Below are 26160 nucleotides of genomic sequence, written 5' to 3' on the forward strand. Positions count from 1 at the left end.
TCTTCTTGGGGTTTAATGGTTTCAGATCCTACATTTAATTCTTTAACTTGTTTCAAGTTAATTTTTGTGACTGGTATAAGATATGGGGTCAGTTTCATTCTTTTACATGTGACTATCCAATTATCCAGGCACCATTTATTGAAGAGACTTTTTTCTCCATTGAGTAATCTTGGCTCCCTTGTCAAATATTAGTTGATCATATATGCTTGGGTTTATTTTTTGGCTCTTGATTCTGTTCTTTCGGTCTATTTGTCTGTTTTTATGCCACTACCACACTGTTTTGATGACAATTGCTGTATAGTATAACTTGAAATCAGGAAGTATGATGCCTCCTGCTTTGTTCTTCTTTATTAAGATTTCTTTGGCTATTCAGGGTCTTTTGTGATTTCATATAAATTTTAGGGGAGTTTTTTTTTCTACTTCTCTAAAAAATGCCATTAGAATTGGGATTGCACTGAATCTTTTGGTAGTACTGACATTTTAACATTAATTCTTCCAATTCATGAAGACAGAATACTTTTCCATTTATTTATGTCTTCTTTGATTTCTTTCATCAGTGTCCTAATTTCTAGTTTAAAGATCTTTTACCTCTTGGTTAAATTTATTCGCATGTCTTTTACTGTTTTTGATGCTATTGTAAATGAGATCAATTTATTTCTTTTTCAGAAATTTCACTGTTAGTGTATAGAAACGCTACTGATTTTTGTATATTAATTTTGTGTCCTGCAACTTTATTGAATTCATTGATTAGATCTAACAGGTTTTTGGTTGAGTCTTTATACAAAGTCTATGTACAAAATCATGTCCTCTGCAAATAGAGGCAATTTGACTTCTTTCTAATTTTTATACTGTTTATTTCTTTTTCTTGCCTCATTGCTGTAGCTAGGACTTTCAGTACTATGTTGAATAAGAATGGCAAGAGTGAGCACCCTAGTCTTGTTCCTGATCTTAGAGGAAAAGCTTTCATCCTATCATCATTGAGTATGCTATTAGCTGTAGACTTGTCATATATGGCCTTTATTCTGTTGAGATATGTTCCTTCTGAGCCTGATTTATTAAGTTTTTTCATGAGTGGATGTCGAATTTTGTCAGATGCTTTTTTTGCACCTACTGAAATGATCATATGATTCTTTTCTTTCATTCTATTAAATGTGATGTATAATATTGATTGATTTGTGTGTGTTGAGCTATCTTTGCATCACAGGGATAAATCCTACTTGATCATGGTGAATGGTTCTTTTATTGTGCTGCAGAATTTGGTAGTATTTTATTGAGAATTTTTGCATTTATATTCATCAGGGATATTGACTTACAGTTTTCTTTACTAGTAGTGTCTTTTCTGGATTTGGTATCAACATAATGCTGCTGAAATTTCTTGCTCTTCAGTTCTTTGGAAGAGTTGGAGAAGAATTGGTGTTATTTCTTTACATGCTTGGAAAATTCAACAGTGAAGCCATCTGGTTCTGGGCTTTTCTTCACTGGGAGATTTTCAATTGCTGATTCCGTTTCTTTACTAGTAATTAATCTATCCAGATTTTTTAATTCTTTCTAATTCAGTCTTGATAAGTTGTAAAAATATGGATCCTAAAGTAATTCCCGTCAGTGTGTGTGTCTGTGTGTGTCCTCATCTGTAGCTTAAAATTTCTTTTTGGTTTGCCACATAATGCTGCTGTGGCATAAAATTCAAAGTACATCTCTAGAATGGCGTCACCATCCTTAAGGACAGGAACGTGTCAGCATAGCAAGAACTCATACCTTGGTTAGACTATTTCTTATTATTAGTAGAAGAAGTGTTTTGGAGATTTTTTTTCCTGCATTCTGAAATGTTTATGGGGAAAATAAGTATGAAACTACTTAGCAGCTTTGCATTTTCTTAGACTGATGCAACAGGAGTATTCTAATAGAAGTAATGTCTACTGGAAGAAATGAAAATGCACAACTTAAATAACATTAAAATTCTGAGTATGTTCTTAACATCCATGATAAATCTGCATATATTATTATTGCTTTTTTAATGCCCAGAAATGGATCTAAATTTATTGTTTGGCATCCTTAGTGACATCTCTTGGCATTCTTATATCTCATACAACCTCCCTCCCCCCAGAAGGGAGAGTGGGGCCACTTGTAAGTGAATATGAATGTTGGTAATGTCATTGACATTAGTGTCTCTTCATAATCCTTTATAGTCATGCCTTTGACCCTACCTAGGCTACTGAAAAAAACCCAAGTTAGAGCTGTAGGTTTTGTGTAGAGAACAGATTCCTTGATCAGCAATACAATCTCTTCAGTTTTTTTTGTCCAAAATTCAGCCCGTTTTCAGTGTTACCAGTCTGGGTTTCCAAAGCCATTTCACATTCCTGTAATTCAGATATAGCAGTTACCTAATTTAGATGATGGCAATGTGTATTTTTTTCTCTCTAGTCCTTCTGATGTTCATGAAGGAATGAAACAGGAACTATATGTTCCAGCACTGCTAATTAATTTTTTTGTTTGTGTGAATTTGGGTTAAAGATAAATGAAAGTGACTATTTTTAGGCTTATGGAATTCCTCATCACTGTTTCTTATCTTTTACTTTTCACTACAAAATTCTGTTTTATTTTAATGCAGGTACAGCCTGACTATTTGGACTGGGAAAAATGATAACTATTCCATTGAAGATTTACTTTGCATTAGAGACCATTTTGACAAAAAACAAGTTTTCTATGACATCCTGGAACCACAAAACCATGAATTTAAACAAGCCATTGGAGTCAAAGTTAATCTCTAAGAAGATTCTTCTAAATTATTTCATGTTTTGGTTTCATAATCCTCTGCTTTGGTCCTAATTAATTACCATATAAATTGTGATGATTGATTTATGCTCTAATTCATCTAATAAAAAAACACTTAGTGCTTACTTTATTAGGCCTCTATCCTTATGATACTGTATGTACTTCAAAGATTTGGAAAGAAGAGATTTCAGTGGGCCTGGTCTAATAATAATTTAGGAAAATTATGCTTTAAACCCCCTTATAATATGTAATTTTGATATACTGAAGATAATTGAAAGAATTTACATGTCATAACCTGTAAGCACATTACATGTGATACAGATATAAATCACATTTTGGTTGGCCTTGCATTACAGATTCCACAAATTTGTGGCACCCTCTTTCTTTTTTCCTGGAGAACTTGTTATTTCAGAGACTAAGGAAGAGTAAGAGGGCTTTAAAAATATTTTAATTTTCATAGAGGTGAGCAGCTTTCTCATAACAGAATAAAATCCATTTACTGAAAACAATATAGATTAAATTAGATGGATCTAGAATTTCCATATTGTTGGGGGCATGCTGACAACTGTATATGTTTATATTCTTTGTTTCAATCATAGTATTTTATCTATAGTAAGTACAATACTACTGGAGAGCAGATTTTTTTTTTTTTAATTATTTGACACAGAGAGAGAGCTAGTGAGAGCAGGAACACAAGCAGGGGGAGCAGGAGAGGAAGGAACAGGCTTCCCACCGAGCAGAGAGCCCGATGCAGGGCTCAATTTCAAGACCCTGGGATCAGGACCTGAGCGAAAGGCAGACGCCCAACGACTGAGCCACCCAGGCACCCCTGGAGAGCAGAATTTTAATCCTAGTAACATATCGTTTGATTTTCAAGTTTCTCACCAGCACCACCTTAGTTCAGGCCCTTGTTCTACTGCTAGAATCTTAAAAAGTTCTTCATGACTTTATTGTTCACATTCTACTCAGAGATGCCCTGAGTATTTCTGCTGAACAAAACTTTTGTAAGCACCTCTTGCCAAATCAGAAAGCTCCAGGGGTCTCTTAAATGCCACTTAATTAAATTTTACTCTTTCAAGATCCTTCATAGTGTATCCCACTCTAAACATCACCTTAGTGACCTTCAGCACAGTCATCATTTCAAAAATGCCTACAATAACAATGGTCTCCAGATCTTTAACAGTCAATTTTAACTATTTGATATTGTTCACTAATTAGGTCATAAATGTTAGTTTTATCTGCTCAGCTAGGTTATATAAAGTCCTTCATGGTAAGGGAACATTCTTAACTGTCCTTTATATTGTGTGCCATAGTCTTGGGCAAGGTATTCAGAAAAACACGTTACTTCTTTCATTATTGAAAAGTAACTTACCAATGAATGTCCTAAGATACATAATTTGCCTTTGTTTGTCAACCATTTTCTCCCAGAGAATAGTAGTACATAGAGAAAAGAGCTTGGGTTTTGAATTCAGACAGTCTTCCCTTACAGCCCCACCTCTGTCCCTTCCTAGCTATACATTTTGGGAAATATTTAACCACATTGAATCTTGGTTTCATCATCTATAAAATGGAGGGAAAATGAGGATTCTTTTAAAGAGTTGTTATGAAGATTGAGATCCATGGAATAGAGGCATCTAGCTCAGTGCTCAACACATAGCAAGTACTCCCAACAAAGTTAGTTCCCTTCTTCTAGACTTATCACATCATATCCACTGTAGATAGAGAACAGTAAGGGGTATAACATGAAACATTGTAGACATATATTTAAAGAAGACAATTATATTTCCACTTTAAATTTTAGCTCCAACTAAATGCAGTGCCATTTGTCAAATAACACCCAAAACTTCACTTTCTATGGTTGTTTGCCAAAAGCAAAAGATGCGATTTTATAATTATAAAATTTTAATAATAGCAACAAAGATTAACTCTTAAAATTATAGTAAAAATTAATGTTTACTTTATAAATTTTCTAAAATGACCATGCTTTACTTTTATAAAGAAAATTGAATTTGTAAATAAACTGCATTTTAATGAGGTTTTAAATAAAAGTCATTTGCCCAGATTATTTTTCCTACTTGATTATCTGACTCTTGATAATACACACACACACACACATTTTATATATATATATATACACACACACACATTTTTTTTTTTTTATTTTAGAGATGGGGTGGAGGGGCAGAAGGAGAGGAAGAGAAGAGAGTTTTAAGCAGGCTCCACGCCCAGTGTGGAGCCTGACACAGGGCTCAATCTCATGACCGTGCAATCACAACCTGAGCCGAAATCAAGAGTCAGATGCTTAACCAAGTGAGTCATCCAGGCACCCCATGACCCTTGATAATATTTTTAAAAATATTAGTCTTAAGGCAAAATGCTTTTATATTGAGAAACTTATCAGCTGGTTATTACTTAGGTTAAGATTTAAAGGTGTATTTTAAATCATTCTTGGGAACAAATATATATAAGGGAATCATAAAATGTATTCTATTGAAAAATAATTTTTTTTAAAGATTTTACTTATTTATTTGACAGAAACACAGTGAGAGAGGGAACACAAGCAGGGGAAGTGGGAGAGGGAGAAGCAGGCTTCCCGCTGAGGAGGGAGCCCGATGTGGGGCTTGATCGCAGGACCCTGGGATCATGACCTGAGCCGAAGGCAGGCGCTTAACGACTGAGCCGCCCAGGCACCCCTGAAAAATAAATTTTTAATGGATATTCACACAGAAAAAAGTAACTGATCCCTACTTCACACCATATGCAAATGATAATTTGAGTTGGATCTTAGGCCCAAATGTGAAGGCTAAAACGAAAGCATTTAGAAGAAAATAAAGGAGAATATTTTCATGACTTGGGAGTAGGCAATAATTTCTTTAAATTTCAGCTTTATAAAAAACTAAAAGATAAATTTCAGCTTTATAGAGGTATAATTGACATATGAAAGTGTCAGATATTTCCAGTTTTCCCTATTTCCCCACACCCAAGGCAATGATATTTTTTAAAATTTTTTGGGGGGATGGGGAGAAGGGCAGAGGGAGAGAGAAAGAGAGAATCTTAAGCAGGCTCCACGTCCAGTGTGGAGCCCAACCTGGGGCTCAATCTCACAACTCTGAGATCATGATGTGAGCCAAAATCAAGAGTCTGATGCTTAACTAACTGAGCCATCCAGGTGCCCTAGCAATGATTTCTTATAACACAACATTAATCATAAAAGAAAAACATTGTTTAATGGGCTTTATCAAAATTTAACACTTCTCATCAAAAGACACCATTAACACATTTGACAAAGGACATAATCTATGGAGAACTCCTATAAGATTTTATTTATTTATTTGAGAGAGAGAGAATGAGAGATAGAGAGCACGAGAGGGAAGAGGGTCAGAGGGAGAAGCAGACTCCCCGCTGAGCAGGGAGCCTGATGCGGGACTCGATCCCAGGACTCCAGGATCATGACCCCAGCCGAAGGCAGTTGCTTAACCAACTGAGCCACCCAGGTGCCCCCATAAACTGATTTTTAAAAAGAAGCTAAACAACCCAGTGAAAAATAAGCAAAAGAACAGACACTTCATAACTTGGTTAATAAATAATAATGATATAAAGGCCTTAATGTATAAGAATGCAATACAATAGTATATAAACACTGAGAATCTATATTTATTAACATGGAAAGATGTTATATTACAGGGAGCAAAACAGATGTCTGGTATCATACTATTTATGTAAAATTGTGTGTCTTTATGTGCATTTGTATACATAGGAAAATATTTGGGAAGAACTTCCCAGACACAATATAAGTATAACCTATTTTTCCCCTCCAGGTTCTCAAGTCTAATGTATTGGTGTTGAGAACTCATAGCATCTGAGGGCTATTTCCCAAGCCTGGCAGAGCAATCCTGGTCCTAGAAGAGACTTTGGTACGAGAGCCAATTTTTCAAAAAATCAGCTTTATAAAGTACAGTAGTTTATGGCCCTGTAAAATTGATGTAATTACTATTTAGTCAGATATGTACTCATTTATCAAGTGGGAAATTGTTAAAAGTTATTCAGAACAGTTTGCTTATTTGCTTGTTTGTTGGAGCAAGGGTCTTAGATTTTTTCCTTGTAATTATAAAAACTTAAGTACCTAGTGAATATATGGAAAAATGCCCTATCTCTCACCTTGAAATTTAAGATATGAGCTTGCCTAGTGGGAGCTTACACTCTGCTTATAATCATAAATTCATGAATCAATGCCAGGAAAATAGCTGAATGATAGAAAGATGAAGATAGTAGTACTAAAGAACTTTTTATTGTCTAGAAAATGGGAGTATAATGAATGAGCGAAACCAAGAAGGTCTGATAACCAGGTCTTGGAAGAAGCAGGGTAGGATACAGGGGTTCTTGGGACCTCAGCAGCAGGAACTCAGGGTCTTTGTTCTAGTGTCTAGTGTTCCACATCAGTGTCATTCTTTTACTCGTGAGTGTGATTGCTTCTCTCTCTTCTTTGTACCTACCATCCAGGGACTGTAATTTGTCTAGTCATTTCTGTCTTCAGTGCTCACTGAGGAGTACTGCGTGGAGGGGAGGGGACTGGCATTTAATTGGTGTCTGATGTGCTGAGGCTGTGCAAATAATTCAGAAATGATTTCTACCTCAAGGATCTTACAATCTAGGTAGGGGAGAGAGACCCGTAAACAATAAGTTGGATATTTGCCAATATGATGGAACTATACACCAAGTTGTGGTGACAGACAGCATTTTGTTCAAATTGAGAGGAAACACTTAAGTTGTATCTTCAGTGATGAGCAAGTTTCACTGGGTATACTAAGAGGAGGAAGGGCCTTTCAGACAGAAGCACATGAGCAAAGGAACTTTAAGTGGGAAAGAGACTGACCTGACCTGTTCAAAAAGTATGTGGAGGCACCATACTATGAGGCTGGGCATTTATGCAGGGACCAGATTGACTTTCTGAGCTGAGGAATTTGCTTCTTTTCTCGTAGGTCATAGGAATCATTATACCAGTTTAAGTACGGGAGGCTTATTATCAGTTTGAGTGTTAGAAATGTGTTTACAATGGCATGAGAAGGAGATTTGAAATTTTTTTTTAAATTTTTAAATTTTTATTTTTATTTATTGATATATTTGACAGAAAGAGAGAGAGAGACAGGCAGAGACAGAGGGAGAAGCAGGCCCCCCAATGAGCAGGGAGCCCGATGCAGGGCCCGATCCCAGGACCCCAGGGCCACGACCCGAGCCGAAGGCAGACGCCCAGGCAACTGAGCCACCCAGGTGCCCCGAGATTTAGCATTCTGGAAGTGAAAGGAGATGAAGCCCTGAAGTAAGGTGATTGCAAAGGGGAATGGAAATGCTCAAGAGACAGAGGAAAGAGGTTATGAAGGAAGAATTTGTAAGAGTTTTTAAACTAGTATGGGAGAGAGGGAAGAGTCTAGCATATGTGTTTTTTCAGTTAAGTAACAGAGAGTCAGGTGCTCCTACTAACCCACACAGGATAGGACAGAGTCCAAGTGTGGCTGTATTTCTCAGTGATTTGTTGATATTGCTCCTTTATACCACTTGGAAAGAAAACTCAAAACCCCATCTGCCTGCCCCTTAACTCACTTACCTTTTACTCTAACATTAGGAAGGATGCTCTTTTTTATTTAATTTGACTAGTTTTTTAAAGATCCCCCCCCCAAGTAATTGCTACTTTACTACATATTTTAATTATTCTGTAATTTTAAATAAGAAAACTATTTCCATAGGCCCACTGTCAGTGAAGAGAGAAAACAGACAGGGCTTGAAAGGGCCTCAGTCAGCCTCCTGCCCTCTAGGGAGGTTCTTGTTTCTATGTTTCTGCCCAAGAAGGGGACCAGTCTGACTAAATCTGGTGGCTGAGCTCTTTTGGGTTTGCTTGCTGCTACAGAATGTTCATTAAGGCTGGTCATTGCCTCTTTCTTCTTTATCCTTTCCTTGGGATGAAAGAATGTAATAAGAGTTCAAAAAATTTAACTGAAATAATGACTGAGTCTGTTGCTACTTTGTGAATTCAAGAGCTAATCAAAAACTTTGGTTTGAAGTAGAAAGGCATGATCTTTTCACAGAGCCTATTGAGGTCAGCCATAAACCAAGGTTCCTTTAAGGAGTTTTTTGTGACTTCCCCAGGCAGACCTGTGGACTTTCTCCTGAGGCACCTTCTCTGCTAGAGTATAATTATTCTACAGGTTTGTGTTTTGTTCTCAGCTGTGTTGTTTTAGAGGAAGAAACTATTCATTTTAATATGATTTCTGGTCAGAATAGGCCCTTAACAAATGGTGGGATGGATGGATGGATGGATGGATGGATGACACAAAACCTCAGTAATTTTTTAGACAAATTGTTCTTACAGTGTGGCTCACAAACCCCTCAGTCCCCCTGAGATGCTTTTAGGAGATTAATGAGGTCAGAACCATTTGTGAAATAGTTATTATTCACAAATAACAGCATTTGCCTGTCTCGTGTTGACATTTACACCAATGTTGGAAAAACAATGGTAGGTTAAATTGTGATGCCTTAGTATAAATCAAGTTCATGGCATCAACTAGTAATCATATTCTTCACTGCCACCACTCACATTAAAAAGGAAAAAAAAGACTTAGAAGTATCATCACTGATTTGGCAAAAATTATTAATTTTTGATGCTGAGTCAAGATTAACATCCCTGAGTTAAGATCTTGGGGCACCCTCTTACACTGTTGGTGGGAATGCAAGCTGGTACAGCCACTCTGAAAAACAGAATGGATGTTCCTCAAGACGTTAAAAATAGAGCTACCCTATGACCCAGCCATTGCACTACTAGGTATTTACCCCAAAGATACAGATGTAGGGAAAAGAAGGGCACATGCACCCCAATGTTCATAGCAGCAATGTCCACAATAGCCAAACTGTGGAAGGAGCCGAGATGCCCTTCAACAGATGAATGGATAAAGAAGATGTGGTCCATATATACAATGGACTATTACTCAGCCATCAGAAAGGATGAATACCCAACTTTTACATTGACATGGATGGAACTGGAGGAGATTATGCTAAGTGAAAGAAGTCAAGCAGAGAAAGACAATTATCATATGGTTTCACTCATATGTGGAACATAAGGAACAGCGTGAAGGACCATAGGGGAAGAGAGGGAAAACTGAATGGGAAGAAATCAGAGAGGGAGACAAACCATGAGAGACTCTAGACTCTGGGAACTAAACTGAGGGTTACAGAAGGGGGGGGTTGGGGGAATGGGGTAACCAGGTGATGGGTATTAAGGAGGGCATGTGTGGTGATGAGCACTGGGTGTTATGCTCAACTAATGAATCGTTGAACACCACATCAAAAACTAATGATGGCTGGCTGGCTAATTGAACATAATAATAATTAAAAAATTAAATTAAATTTTAAAAAAAGATCTTGGGGCACCTGCCTGGCTCAGTTGGTAGGGCATGTGATTCTTGGTCTTGGGGGTTGTAAATTTGAGCCCCATGTTGGGTGTAGAGATTACTTAAAAATAATCTCTTAAAGGGGTGCCTGGGTGGCTCAGCTAGTTAAGCGGCTACCTTTGGCTCAGTTCATGATCCTGTGGTCCTGGGATTGAGTCCTGTGTCAGGCTCCCTGCTCAGTGGGGAGTCTGCTTGTCCCTTTCCCTCTCCCTCTGCCCCTTCCCCTGCTCATGCTCTCTCTCTCTCTCTCAAACAAATAAATAAAATCTTTAAAATCTTTTTTTTTTAAATCTTTAAAAAAAGATTAACATCTTGACTCTTTAATAGTCTGTGTGATGAAATGGGAGGTAAACACAGAACAGGTCTTCTGTATACTGAAATTCAATGGTTGTCCTAAAGAAAAGCACTTGTTGGGGTGCCTGGATGGCTCAGTCATTAAGTGTCTGCCTCTGGCTCTGGTCATGATCCCAGGGTCCTGGGATCAAGCCCCGCATCGGGCTCCCTGCTTCTCTCTCTCCCACTCTCCCTGCTTGTGTTCCCTCTCTCGCTGTGTCTCTCTCTGTCAAATAAATAAATAAAAACTTAAAAAAAAAAAAAAACTTGTAGGCATTCAGGTGGGCCTGGCAGGCTTAGTCAGGGGGAATGTGTTGAAGCCCCATACTGGGTATAGAAATTACTCAAATACATACATACATACACTTAAAAAAAAAGAATTATAGACATTCAAAGAAGGTACATAAGGAGATAGGATGTCACCTTGGAAAGGCCAATGGCCAGCTCCAGTAAATCTAGCAGATTTATCATGGTCCATGTTCTGGCCCTCTTGGTGACTTAGAAATGCCTTAAAAATGTGACTTAGATCTAAGGAATATTGGCATTAAACAAGGCTATATAAACTCAAATATTATTTTATCAAGAATTATGACTTCCAAGAAGACTGTGCCTTCTTGTTTAAAAATATAGGTTTTATTATTCACATACGTTGAGGCCAACAGGAGACAGTTACGTTGAAAATATAGTTTGTTACTCACAGTTGCCAAGAGGCAGGCACACCACCTTACACAGGGACAATGTGGGGAAGCACCAGTGTCTGCCTGGAGATGGAATGAGGGGAAAACTGGGTCAGTCAGACCCTTTATTATAGTTTCTGTAGGAGGGTGAGAGACAAGGTAAACAGGTTTAGGATTGGCTAGTTTGAATAATTTCAGTGGTTTCTGGGATGTGGGAGCTGTCACTGGTTGTTTGGTACGTGACCCTGGGGTGATCAGGACAGGGGGGTAGTGGCCCTGAGAGCCCTTTGAGTGCCTGATAAAGGAGATGGTTGGAGTACAGACTCTGGGTTGGTTGGTTTGCATATGAAAGACGCATTCTGGGGCAAATTGTTTTCTATCCCTAGGAATTAGCTAACCCTGGGAGGGGTGGTCTCTCTAGTGTCAGCAAGGCCCCAAGATATCAAAGCATGAGAAAATACAACAAACAAACAAACAAAAAAACACCAACAAAAAACCCCCATGATTAATACAGTTGTCACCACCCTGACAAGTTCATTCCTTCCTTTAAACAAGCTATACGGAAATCAAGTTACTAGAAGGCTACATAGTATTTAATCAGACTAAGCATAAGGTCCAGGTACTGGATAACTGCTGGGTGCATCTCTACCAAAGAATATGCCAGGCAGGTGTTCGTCACCTTCCTGGGCACTGCTTGAATGGGGCACTGTCAGCACTGTGTCTGTGACTCAGACTGCCCTATATCCTCCCCGGATAACTGATGGGTGCATCTCTACCAAAGAATATGTCAGGCAGGTGTTCGTCACCTTCCCTGGGCACTGCTTGAACGGGACACCGTCAGCACCTGTGTCTGTGACTCGGACTGCCCTATACCCTCCCCAAGTTATCCTTGCTGTGCATCAGTGTTAGCTGCACTCTTTGGAAATCCTAGCCACAAGTAAATAAGAATGGTACCCGTAAAACTAATGCATGAAGTGTCATCATACCTGTAAATTAAAGTTAAATCATACTTTTATGTTAAAATATAACACATATATACATATCTGACTCCTGGTGCCAACATATGTGACTTACCATTGGGAGCCCAGTGATATACTCCACTTAATGGAGTGAAAAGTCCCGTAGGATGGTTTTACAACCTAAAGCAACCTTAGCCCCTAAAATCTTTTCAGGATTGAGAGAAGACTAAAAGCTCTTCCAAATATGGCCAACAAAGGTTTAGTCCTATTAAATATTTTTTGCATGTTGGTATTAGAATAGCAACAAAAATTATTCTGTTTTCTGTTTAGTCAAAGGAACATGTGGCACAATTTCTCTTGAGATTATGTTGAAATATTTATCATTACTATTTGAGATAAATAAAAATGATAATCAAAATAACATTTAAAATTTTTATTGATAGCATTTTGTTTATGAACTAATATATTTACATATTCCTCCAAACTGTATCCTTGCAACTTAAAGCCAAGCACTTTTCTCAATATTAAAACTTGTGAAAAGGGTTTAGCTACCTATAAACATCAGGTACAATTCTAAGTTCTGAATCAAAAACTATTTCTAATGTAATTTACATTAATGTTCTTTAAAACATTAAATGAAAAACCTCCAATTATTTTTTTTCAAATAAAAGCCACAAAAACATTAAATAATTACCATGTACATTACAACTTGCTTATATCAAATTACCAAGAAAAGCATCATACCAATTGTTAGGATCTCCTCTACTAACAGAAGGCAAAGATATAAACTTGTATATGACAGTCATCAGATTAGTACACTCCAGTTTTATATAATTTGACTTATTCTTTGTTGTGAAACTGCTAGGTTGAAATAAGGACTCTTTATATAAACACCACATTTTGAAATCATATAGATAATATAGTCATTTTGTAATGTTTTATAATAGTAACATGGTATTCATTTATTTTGTTAGAAGTTATTCACAGGTCCTAAATACTAGATGATTGGAATGTCACACTAAGGAAATTATCCTTATTATATAAATGTTTAATAATTATGTTAGAAATTAAGAGTTATTGTTTAATCTTTACCAAATATTTAGTGTACTTTGTTTCTATTCTGTAAGTTTCTATTGGCTTTCTTAATTTTAGCTAATCTAAGAGAATCTAATAATCAGTTTTTCTTTTCTAAAATGAAGCAAGCACATAGTCTCTATTTGTGATAAAGCCCTGGGGTTTTTTTTTTTTTTTTTGGTTGTCTGTAAGAAAGACAAGAATAATTTGATATAAGTAACAAGGAATGCTTTTAAACTTTTGCTTTATCTTGTTTTTGGGAACCTATAGATAGATCTCAGAAATAATAATAGGAGTTAAATGATATGAAGAAAGAATTCTATGAGATAATATTAAAGACAAAATAAAACCAAGCAAAAAACAACACACCAACACTTAGCATAGATTATTACTAGCTTGTAAAACTCTGATCTGTTATTTGACATTGATTAAGCTGACAACGTGAATATTAGCTGCCAAGTCTACTATAATGGTTGGCCTTTTACAATTTTAATTAGATTTCATATACTTGCAGTCAACATTTTTAAGAATTAGTTCATTCTTTCCTTATGCCTTATACCTTATAGGCTTATTGATCATAGGCTATTTCTGGTTTTTTTTTTATGCTTTTGGCATCATGGAAAATTACAATCTTATTTATTGACTTGTAATGTTAAAAACGTTTATTGACTTGAATGCAGTGTTTCCTAATAAAATATCTGGGAAATCTGAAAAAAATTTTAAAGTCATCTCCAACATATTTGATCTTTTTTTTACTGATTTTTGTTTAAATTAAAAACTTGGACCACATGAAGGTTGTTAAATATTAGAAGTTTTGAGAAATATAGCTTTAATTTTGTTTGAATTTCCTTAGTAGGAACTACATGTTATTTGTATGTCCACAGTGCCTAGTACGATACACAGTATATTTTGATACCCCTAACAATTATGGACTAACCAATTACAAGATTTAAAAGGATTGACATTTGAGATTTCTTCTGTTTCTATATTTCTCTGATGTAGACATTTGAACAAATGTACTTTCTAGCCATTTCTTAAAAATTTACTAATTGCTTAATTTGTTCTGTTTGCAATGATTGTCTCCTTAACAACATTTTTTTACTTTTGAATTCTTTAGGGAACATAGGAACTGTTGGCATAAGCACTTTTTGACCACAAGAAAGGAGGCTGGAAATCTTGTTATTGACATTGAGATCTGAGATGGGGGGGTGAGGATTCACATTTAAGGGTGGCAGAAATCCTGATCTGGCTTGAGTAATATTGTGATCTGAAGAGAAAGCTCCTGAACCACGCCTTTCTAAAAGTGCATGATTTCTCCTGCTCAAGGGACCTGGTGAGATATTCTCCAGCAATTCTTTGGGCCCTGACAACAGGGAAGGAGATGGCAAGAAGATCTTTTTCTTTCCTATAAGTGCTTTGCCATCTTCTAGAGTTGTAGGGGTAAGACCAGCCGAGAGCTGGGAATCAGAGCTATAGTGATTTGCCCCTGAATTTCTTTTTTGAACTATACTTCTTAAGGTGGAAGCAAAGATTGTCTGGTTAGAGTCTGGATCTGGGTCAGCAGGGATTTCAATGCATTGCTGGCTTCCTTCTGAAAAAAATGACTGATGATTTATTTCATCGTATGACATCTTTCTTGAGCTGGACTGATCAAAGGCTCTTAGCAAATGTGCAGTGTCTTTTACATCAATACTTTGGTGCCTAGTGATGAATCGCTTGGAAAGTGCCAGCCCATTGGTTTTGTAGGATAATTCTTCCTCTGGAGTAATATCCTGGAGCTCCTCTTGCAAGGAGGCCACTCTGTTTTGGTGCATTAATAAGGGAGGACTCTTGATCCAGGTTGGAGCCTGGGGTAGCTTGGGCCCATTAGAGGCCATAGCAGGCTTCCTCATAGGGGAGCCTGGGTCCTGTGTATCATCACTACTTCCTGAGGGCTCTAGACCTTTAAAGCCAAAAAGTGTCATTTCAGTTTCAGAAGAATGTGAAAGTGGCAATGAGGCTGTTTTTATGTCTATTTCTGAAGGAGTGGCACAGGAGGCTGGGGAATGACACCCATCTATATCTACAGGAGGCATATTTAAGTACTGTTTGGTAGTGTGCCTACCAGAGGGTGATTTCGCGGTCGTTATGATAATGACCTCTTTCCCTTTTGCCTTGCAAGCGCTAAGTAGAAGTTTCAGGGTTTCTCTATCCTCTGAATTTATAGCATAAACAAGGGCTGAATAACTAGAATGGTCTTGCAAGCTGAGATCAGCTCCACTGTTTAGGAGCAAGGAAACAACTTCAGGACCGGCTTTTTCTAAGCAAGCGTGCATCAGAGCAGTTTTCCCAGATTTGTCCTGTATGTTGGGATCAGCGTTGTTTTCTAACAGGTATTTAACCATTTTGGCTTTACTGACACTCTGGTGATCAACATGTTTGGTCTTACAAGCGATCATTAAAGGGGTTTCCCCACGGTCATTGCTCTCATTAATGTAGGCACCACCTTCTAGCAAGAGTCTTGTGAGGCGAAGCCGGCTCTGATGGACTGCTTTGATGAGGGAATTTCCATCACTTGAAATTTCTACACCTTCATCCATCTTCAAAAGTCAGAATTAATACCTGGTTATCAAAGAATATGAAGAACAAAAGATTAGACAGATCCCAATTTGTATTCATGTTATAATTCATAATTTCTAAAATATGTACGTATAGAGTAATAGGACATGAGATTATATTATTAATAAATATAGAACAAAATAGTGAACTGCAAACTTAAAGACATTTTAGAATAGTAACAGCTTTTAGGGAGTTACATACTAAAATTAACTTTCAAAATCTTCATTGAATATTTATGATATAATACCAACCCATTACTTCCCTAAATTCCACATTAATTAAACAACAATCCACTTACTTTCTACTTGTGAAAAATATTTTTAAAATAACACTAAAAATGTAGATTTAAGCAAAAATTCCAAAATTCTGTGTAATTGCAACTAAATCAATTAAAATATAGATATTTATGGCAGATAATCTAAAAATTTCTTAGTGTCAAATTACTTATATGTGCTCTTGAGTTAAATAATGCAACTATTAATCTAGATTTTCAACTTGAGGAACATTTTTTTTAATATTTTATTTATTCATTTGAGAGAAAGAGAGAGCATGAGTGGAGGGGAGAGGCAGAGAGAGAAGCAGACCCCACTGAGCAGGGAGCCTGATGTGGGGCTTGATCCCAGGAACCTGAGATCATGACCTGAGCCAAAGGCAGACACTCAACCATCTAAGCCACCCAGGCGCCCCTTGAAGAACATTTCTATGTTTCTTTTAAAGGATGAAAAATCATTCAAACTACAAGACATTAAAATACCTGACACATTGTCTGGAACTCACACTGAGATGGGAATGGTGAACAGGTGATTATGCAGTTTCCTTGATTTCATTATTTAAATCAGACACTAGATTATGGATGGGGTTGGCCACATACTGTCTGGTTAAATTTGGACAGCAGTACATTTGTTCTGAAAAGGGAGTTTTCTAGGCTGGAAATGTGAATGATGACATGTAGCCTTTATTTATTTATTTATAAATTTTTTTAAAGATTTTATTTATTTATTTGACAGAGAGAGACACAGTGAGAGAGGGAACACAAGCAGGGGGAGTAGGAGAGGGAGAAGCAGGTTTCCTGCTGAGCAGAGAGCCTGATGCGGAGCTCGATCCCAGGACCCTGGGATCATGACCTTAGCCAAAGGTAGATGCTTAACGACTGAGCCACCCAGGTGCTCCAACATGTAGCCTTTATAAACATTTTATTTTTTATCTTTAAAACTAAAAATTATTTATGTTTAATTTATTTAAATAATTTAGATTCAAACCCCTTCAACAGATAATTCCATTAGTTGATAAGAATTATGTCTTTAGGGGTGTCTACGTTGGGTGTAGAGCTTATTAAAATAAAGAATTATGTCTTTATCTAGAGCTGAGGAAATGTTTGTCTTTGAAGAGTACTTAGAGCTGGGGAGAAAAATCAAATGGAGTTTATATAATATTTAAATCTATTTTATTTAATGAGGTAGGTTTCAGAAATGGAGAAGTATTATTTATTCCACTTATTTACTTTTAGATTAACAATATGGGACATGAATTTTTTTTACTGGATAATAGAATAGATAATAAATATAATGACCTTTTAACAGACAGAAGAAGAGATGAAGGGAACAGAAGGAAAATGAAGGGGGGAAGAAAGACATGCACACAGAACTTAGAATTTAAGTATTAAACAGCTGCAAGCTCCTATTATGTCCTGGGCACTTAGCTACAAAGGCACATGCCCTAGCCCTGAAGAGCTTGCTCAGTTGTTTGGAAGAAACAATATATAAGCAGCTGGTTATGAGTTAAAGTCATGAGAATATACAGGTGGTATATTGGTGGCTTTGGTGGCTTGGGGACTGAGGGGCTTCACAGAGGCCAGCCATTTGAGCTGGGTCTTAAAGACTGCATAAGAGTCTGGTAGGCAGATAAAGTAGGAAGAGAGAAGTAGAGAATGTTCCTTGTGCAAAAACCTAGAGGCTTAAAATAGCAGTTATTTATCATAAATCAGGCTCTACTTATGCTGATATAACCAAACTTTAGAAAAATATTTTAGCAGATGGTTTTAGTTAGGGTAAATATGGCAGAACACACACATTTAATCTTGCCTCTTCCCGAACAATCCCCTGAAACAAAAGAAGTTTTAATTTTATTTTTTAAGATTTTATTTTTATTTTTTAAAAGATTTTATTTATTTATTTGAAAGAGAGAGAGAACACAAGCAGGAAGGAGGGGCAGAGGGAGAGGGAGAAGCAGACCCCCCCACTGAACAGGGAGCTGGATGCGGGGCTCAATCCCAGGACTCTGGTATCATGACCTGAGTCAAAGGCAGACACTTAACCAATGGAGCCACCCACGCCTCAAGATTTTATTTTTCAAGTAATCTCTACACCCAACATGGGGTTCTAGCTCACAACCCTGAGATCAAGAGTCACACATTCCACTGACCGAGCCAGCCAGGTGCCCCAAGAATTTTTTAAAGGACATAACTTCACAAGGATAGCAGGAAAAGGAGACAATGGCAACATTTTGGAAGCCAGAAAGCAGATGGGCCAGTGTTAACCAACTTATCCAACCTGAGAAGGCTGTACCTCAGATCATTCATGATAAAGCTGAGAACTCAGCCCATGGACACTGCAGAATCCTCACAAGAGGCAATAACAGCAGAAGTTCTAGAACTGTGCAGGTGGTGGTGGTGGTGGTGGGGAGTATAGCTAAAATAATGAGGATTAGGTGAAAAGCTGTCAGGAGAAGCAGTTATGTCCCTAGGTCCTTGTCAGCCAAAGTGTGATCCTACCTTGGACCAGCAGCAGCACTGCCATTACCTGAAGCTTAATCTCAGGCTCCGTCTTGGACCTACTGAATCAGAGCCTACATTTTAATTAGATCCTCAGGTGATTTCTATGTGCATTAAAATTTGACTGCCTCAGGTCATTCCTCCACTCCAAGCCACTAGGAGATAGGATATTAGCCCTCCCACGTGAGATGTCCAGACCTTTATTCTCCAGAAATGGTGAAATGGAGGGTCTCTGGACTGGAAGGCACCTGACATATTTGGGGACAAGAAAACAGGGAATAAATGACTGAATGCTCACTGGTCACTGAATGAAGAGACTCAGAGCCTTCTCCCCAACTCAACTCCAAGAAGGCTGGCAGCTGTACCCTTATTATGCAACAGAATACTGCTGTACTCGTCTCTCAATAATCTGACCCGCTCAAAAGAAAATACCTAAGATTCCCTAACATGCCACCCAGATCATCCTACAGTGAGGTTTAAGGATTACAAGCCTCACCCATGTGCTCAAGGCTTCTCATCAGCTTTTCAATCCAAGCCCTCTAATCATGAGCAGATAATCAAAATAAAAAACAAAACAAAATAGAAAAGCCTCTTACATTAGAGACCAGAACACATAGAAAAAAAGCAACTTGGACGAGACAGATATTAGTCGGGAAGATGAAAACTTCAAAAGCTCATTATCTTTAGATATAAGATGTTGTAACCATGAAACAAAAATAAAATTCTAGGAAAAAGAATATTCAGAGACCATAAAAAGCATTCTCAAAAGGTAAAAACACCATACAAACTGCAAAACTCAATAGAAGGGTTAGATGACAATGTTGATAAAATCTCTAATAGTTAAACAAAAAGAATAGAGGGGAAAAAAAGAAAATTAGAGGTCTACACTAGGAAATTCAACTGCTAGAAGTTGAACATTCAACTACTAGAAGCTCTGGCAAGACAAAATAGTGGGGTGGAAGAAGGGGCAAGCAGGAAAGGAAATGATGACTGAGATCAAGAAAAATGTCATGAGTGACACCAGTTTCCAAATTGAAAGGGTCCAATTAGAACATAGCACAATAGATGAAAACAGACCCATGGCACATGGCTGTAAGTTCAAAGAACACTGAGAATAAAGAAGATTCCACAAGCTTGGGGGCAAGTGGGGAGTTGGGTACATAAGTCACATGCTAAAGGATCAAGAATTACAGTGGATTCAGATATATCAACAACAGTAAAAGACAATGGAAGAATGTCTTTTAAAATCTGAAGGAAAAATGACTCCCAGCTTAGAATTCTATATCTAGCCAAACCATCAGTCAAGAATTGAGATACTCTTTTTTTTTTTTAAGATTTATTTATTTTTAGAGAGAGAGAGAGCATGCACGAGCAGCAGGGCCAGAGGGAGAGGGAGAGAGATTCTCAAGCAGACTCCATGCTAAGCAAGGAGCCCAAAGCCAGGCTCGATCTCATGACCCTGAGATCATGACCTAAAGTGAAATCAAGAGTGAGATACTTTACTCACTGTGCCACTCAGGCACCCCAAGGATTGAGAGACTCTTAAGAATGTACTGAAGGATATAATCTACAAAGATAAAATGGTAGAAGAAGAAAGAGGAAACAAGATACCAGAGGCTGGAGATCATCTTAGAGGAGAAGTACAAAATATCTCCAGGAAGATGGTGAGGGGTCAGTATGATGGATGTGCACATCATCTCTGAGATCATACTGTCATTTTACTATCTTATTAACTGAGAACAAAATGCCCGAGTGACCCTGCCCTCAGTTCTTATCTCTACGTGCTTTGTCCTGACTGCGTCTCTGTTCCTTTTTAACACAGTACCTATATATTTTTTTAAGATTTTATTTATTTGAGAGAGAGAGAGCCTTTGAGAGAGCATGAGGAGAGGGGAGGGGCGGAGGGAGAGGGAGAAGCAGACTCCCCGCTGAGCAGGGAGCTCCATGTGGGGCTTGATCTCAGGCCCCTGGGATCATGACCTGAGCTGAAGGCAGACTGAGCCACCCAGGTGCCCTATTCCATAATTAAAATTTAAAAGAGCCATATGAGGTTGTAACTTTTTACAATATCATTCAGTTTTGTGGTATTATCAATAGTATTTATGCCTAGACTTTCAAGGACTTTCAACTAGTGAGCTCCTGAAAGGCAGTATTCAAAAGAATATACTTACTCATTCTACTTCAGTATCACTCATGATGTTAAGCAAAGAACTATTCAATATATACATACATAAATACAATGAAAGTGAATGCTGCATTTTTTGTCCCCCTGTGCAACATTCTATGAAAGCTATTCCAAAGCCAGGCACACCTGCAATTTGGGACCTTAGGAATTTAGGATTGGTTCACAGCTTGGGTCCCAACAGAGGTCTATTCTGAATGCAAAGCATCTGAAAAGAGTTCGCAAAAGAAACCTTCTTTTAGCATTTTTCATATAGTAATGTGCTTATTATTTTTTTATTTTTATTTTTTTTTAAAGATTTTATTTATTTCACAGAGAGACACAGCGAGAGAGGGAACACAAGCAGGGGGGTAGGAGAGGGAGAAGCAGGCCTCCCGCCAAGCAGAGAGCCCGATGCGGGGCTCGATCCCAGGACCCTGGGAACATGACCTGAGCCAAAGGCAGACGCTTAATGACTGAGCCACACAGGCGCCCCAATACTAAGGTGTTTAATAAAGCAAAGAGATGTAGAGAAATTAGCTGGAACATAATATCAAATATAGAAATCATTTAGTAACCACAGTTGGAGAAGAGATACAGTATCAATCACATAAAAACACCTTTGACCATAGTGGCATTTGAGAAACATATTCAAATGAGAACAAGTTGCCAGATAGCAGATTTCTTTCCTTTTTCTTTTTTTAAGATTTTATTTATTTATTTGACAAGGAGAGAGAAAGAGAGAGAGAGAGCACAAACAGGGGGAGCAGCAAAGGGAGAGGGAGAAGCAGGCTCCCCGCCCAACACGGGGCTCAATCCCAGGACCCTGAGCTGAAGGCAGACACTTAACCAACTGAGCAACCCAGGCGCCCTGTAGATTTCAATACTGTATTCTCATATAGTTTCTAGTTTTGGGGCCAGTCTTGCTTGTTTGTTTGTTTGTTTGTTTTTTAAAAAAAGTCTTATAAGAATCTTTTGGAAAGACTTTCAAATCTTTTCACCCACCCTCATGTAAAGGCTTTCTCTACAACACTAAACCTGACCACTTTCTGTCATAACTTTCTCTCACCAAGATTAGTATCAGAAGGTTCTGGGAAAAGAAGGGGGAACTGGCAAGGTACTGCCATCTCGGCTGCTTGAGGGGGGCAGTGGCCCCACTGTGGTCCTGTGGAAAGGGCTGTTGCTGTGGGCTCCAGGGCTCTCTGAAGAAGCTGGGCAATGGCACCACTAGCTACTGGCAACTAGTGAATCTGTCTCGTGGATGTAGGCATACCCCCTCTAGAACTGTCTAGAAAAAAAACCAGCCACAACAAAGCCTTACTCTTGGTTTATTTTATTTTATTTTATTTTATTTTATTTTGTTTGTTTTTTAAAGATTTTTGTTTTTAAGATTTTATTTGACAGAGAGAGACACAGCGAGAGGGACCACAAGCAGGGGGAGTAGGAGAGGGAGAAGCAGGCTCCCCGCTAAGCAGGGAGCCCGATGCGGGGTTCGATCCCAGGGCCCTGGCATCATGACCTGAGCCAAAGGCAGACGCTTAACGACTGAGCCACCCAAGTGCCCTCTTGGTTCATTTTAAAGACTTCTAAAACCCTTTGGGTTGCTCACTTTTTAAATTGTTCACATTTAATAGAACAATTCTAAAATTGTTTAAAATTAAAGTTCACAGAGAAAAAAAGCTGTCAGATACTTTATTGTCCACATGTATATATGTTTGTTTTCTTAGTGTCTCATACTCAGTTCCTTACTGGCACAATCCCCTTGTCTTTATGCCTTTACTCTCTTTCAATTCTTTTATCATGATCATCCATTTGCACATCAAAAAATGCTGAAACTGAAGCTCTATTTATCTACTCTTCATAGAGCTAAGCCCTACCTGTGACGAAGATCACTTCTCTAGCCTACAGTTATCCTAGTTCAGGAATGTTCTTGCTTCGTGTCTCATTCTGTGAAACATCCTCACTGAGTACCCACTGCTGATACTGTGTTAACATTCAGTCAGACCCTTTGTTATAATATAGCATATAAGTAACCCCCACATTCAGTTACACCTGCCAAATAGATAGCAGTTCAACTGGAGAAAATTCAGGACTCAGACCCACATTTCCATCCTGATTCCCCTATTTACAAGCTGTGTACCACAGTCAGATCTCTCAGCCTCTCAGTCTTGGGTCCCTCCTCTGTAACGTGACAAGGATCTAACCTTCATTCAAGGTGGGGAGGACGCGGGATGAGGTGATGAAATCAGATGTCTAGAAAAAGACTTTCCTATTGTGCCTCACTAGGCAGTGTATTCTTTTCAAAAATTTTATCTCAGAATTTAGCCTTCTTTTATTTTTATCATGTCTCTAATTCACAGGCTACTTAAATAACATAAAATATTTAAAAATTTTTTAAAGATCTGTAAATAATGCTTTGTAAACATAAATGGAATCTATTAAGTGAATATGGAAAAAAGATAGCCTTAAATGTATTTTCCTTATAATTTCCAAATACAATAGTTTCAGCATATTATAGATTAATTATTAAGCAGCTGGACAAATTGCTTTTTATTTTAAAATTAGAATGTCTTTAACATCACTTATGATTCATCATGGCATATTTACTATACTCTTTTAGTGCCTCTCTCTACTCCCGAGACCTCACTGAAATTACAGTTTAGTTACTTAAAAATTAAAAAAAGTATATACTCTGAAGAACAAAAACTTGCAGGAGAGATGCATCATCAGATGAGTGATTTCAGACAAGCTTTGGAAACAGAGTGGGGATGGCGGTGTGGTAAACTGCCTTAGCATAGCAGAGGCTGTACCATAAAGCTCCCAGGAGGTGGCCCCATGACAGGGGAGCCAGCTGACCCACAGGCCCTGGGAAGTTTAGTGCTGAGAGGCCCCACGTAGCACAGAAAGTGGCAACGGGGTGCAGGGCTGACAGCGAGGGTGGTTCAACGTCTCTGGACAAATCTACTGGACCCCCAGGTACTCTTCCCCACCCCAAGTAGACAACCACTATCCTAGGCAAGAAAACAAGATTTATGCTCTGAACAGATCCATCAGAAAGGCTAAAAATAGGTGATAAAGTGAGAGTTTACAGGCTGAATGGTGGAATTCCCAGACCTCTGCCCTGCTAGCAGGAGACTAGAAGCCAGGGAAAAAGAAGGAAAAAAGCACTGGGTCTTAGAATTATGAGCCCTGTTAAAAATCTCTGTTGATAAATGAAGCAATTCAAATAACTACATTCGCCCCTCCAGACACCCACTCTTGAATGGAAATAGAAAGTTACCTGAAAACGTTATTCAAAATTTCATACTTCACTTATGTCTTTTCTCTCCCTGGATGAGGTTTTTTTTTTTTTTTTTGTCAGCCAGCTGTCAGTTCCTACTGAAGGAAATCAAAGCTATTCAGAGTTACATAAATACCAATAATTTGTTCCACACATCTCTCCCATTCGGAGTCTAGTTTTTTAATTCCTGGTTAAGACATCCCTACAGTGTTTGTTCAGTTAATTATATTTCAGTGATTATGAGTAAAAGCGTCTGGAGTGGATCCCATGCACTGCAGTCCTGTGTATACAGGCCAAGGCTTGCCCTGCAAGGATGCTGGGGTTGAGAGGGGCACAGCACTCACCTGATCCAGCCTTCCCCCACCCCATCCCAGTCCACGGCAGCGGAGGAGGCCTAGGAAGGAAGGGTGGGAGAACTCCCAGTCACTCCTCTTATTCGCCTGCTCACCAGGACTTAATTAGATCTTCCTGTGTCCTTTCTCTTGTTTCTCTAATGTTTCCTTGCTTCTTGGATACCAGCTTCCCACAGAGTAGGGTTCTGTTTTGAGTACCTGATTTGAGTGGTATCAACAATGGTAGTGCCACATGGGCTGAGGTATTTTAAAAGCCTTCTTGGAGATGACAGGCTTGGCCTTCCCTGTGGCTCTTTCTCTTCAAGCCACCCCATTTTCCTTGCATGCAGAGAGAAATGCTATTTTCCTTTGAGATTCGTACTCCACCTCCAAATAGGATTGGTGTTCCCTCCCATAAAGGGCCCTGGTGGGAGAGGGCAGCAAGGGGGGTGGAAATTAACAAATGGGTTTCAAGCTGGAAATTCAGCCCCTCTCTCTTGCCCCAAGGTCGTCCTGTCTTTGTGCTGCCCACAAGGGGACCAGAGCATGCTCAGAAGGGGCAGCAGGCTATATGTATCAGAGACTGGGGCTCTGTTTATTCCCAAGTTACCAACCCTTGGGAAACTGATCCTCTGAGATCAGTTTCTGATAATGGGGATAATATCTACAGAAGATGATTGTGAGAATTTTAGAAGATCCTAATATACTTGCCATTTAGGAATTAAACAAATGTCAGTTTCTAAACATGCATCACTACATATGAATCCTGGGCTGATGAGGTCTGACAATGGAGGCCAAAGTGCCTACACCGATGGGTTTTCCAGCTTCTGTGGGCATAATCACACAGAGAGCTTCTTAAAAGTAAGATTTCAGGCTCCACTCCCACATAGTCAATAGGGGAGGCTTCCTATGCAGACTTGGAGAAAATCTGTGACAAACTCATCCTTCCTCATTCTAGTCTCGCTTCCTACTTGCTGTCAACCCCTGCCTCAGGCTCTTACCAGGCTGGCTGTCTACATCGTCACTTCTAGGGTGTCTGCTGCTCAACTCTCCCAGAGGAGCTAAGGGCAGAGATGACTGCCATGGCCTAGAGAGGGATGAAGGAGCCCACAGGTCTGGAGAAGAGTACAGACTTGAGTTAGAATGGGCCAGGCACTGGAGGTTTGCAGTCCCACCCTTCCCAGACAGGTCTGAAAAAAATCCAGAGGTACAGTGGGCAGCCCAAGGCCAGGATGTGGGGGATAGTGGCACTTAGAATTGAAGCAAAACGTGTGTCTTCTTGCCATGCAAGCGAAGGGCCAAAGCCAGAACAAAAGATGTGCCAGAGATTGTCCCAGGAAATGTAATGACTTGCTAGGAAAGTGTTCTTCTCTGGCACCAGCTTGGAAGAAATATTTCGAAACTGCCCAAGGGAAGGAGTGAGTAGCTGGTAAGGTTTGCTATGTTTCCCCACACAAAGCCAAAAAAGGGCTGGTGTCTTTTAGTTACTTGTATGTCCCCTAGGCCTCTGGGTTGGGTCCCCCGGCGGCTACACCCCCACCTCTCTCAGCAGACACCCCTCCCAGCACACACACAGACACACAAACCTATACCTCCAAGTCTCAGGGAACCAAGGTGATAGGATTTCCAAGCCGTTGAGGATTCTGGCAGTGTCTCCACAGTCCCCGCTGGCTCCGGGAACCAAGCTGGGTGCCTCAGTTTTTCCTGAGAGCGAGAGCGAGCGAGCCCGTGGTGCTGTCGGAGAAGGGCAAAGGAAGGTGACTGG

The 26160-nt window shown here is 38.8% G+C and overlaps 2 protein-coding genes across 4 annotated transcripts in view; one reads left to right on the forward strand and one right to left on the reverse strand.

The window, feature by feature from the left end:
• Positions 1–4438, forward strand: part of FAM151B (family with sequence similarity 151 member B) — a 57051-nt gene extending 52613 nt beyond the window's left edge. For all 3 annotated transcript variants that reach the window (XM_028114550.2, XM_028114547.2, XM_028114548.2), the window contains one exon: positions 2609–4438. In XM_028114550.2, the coding sequence (XP_027970351.1) occupies positions 2609–2768 (160 nt within the window). In that variant the 3' untranslated portion in view covers positions 2769–4438. The remainder of the gene's footprint in view (positions 1–2608) is intronic.
• A 9850-nt stretch (positions 4439–14288) lies between these two features.
• On the reverse strand, positions 14289–15833 carry ANKRD34B (ankyrin repeat domain 34B). The gene has a single exon (XM_028114591.1). The coding sequence runs from the start codon at positions 15831–15833 to the stop codon at positions 14289–14291; it is 1545 nt and encodes a 514-aa protein (XP_027970392.1).
• Positions 15834–26160: the final 10327 nt, after the last annotated feature.

This window comes from Eumetopias jubatus, unplaced genomic scaffold (assembly GCF_037043125.1).
Source record: "Eumetopias jubatus isolate StellerSeaLion01/CBP00866 unplaced genomic scaffold, mEumJub1_p1.0 scaffold_5, whole genome shotgun sequence".
Lineage (NCBI taxonomy): Eukaryota > Metazoa > Chordata > Mammalia > Carnivora > Otariidae > Eumetopias > Eumetopias jubatus.

Bases quoted from the DNA above. Each gene is read 5' to 3' on its own strand.
- ANKRD34B (XM_028114591.1), bottom strand. From the start codon at position 15,833: ATGGATGAAGGTGTAGAAATTTCAAGTGATGGAAATTCCCTCATCAAA.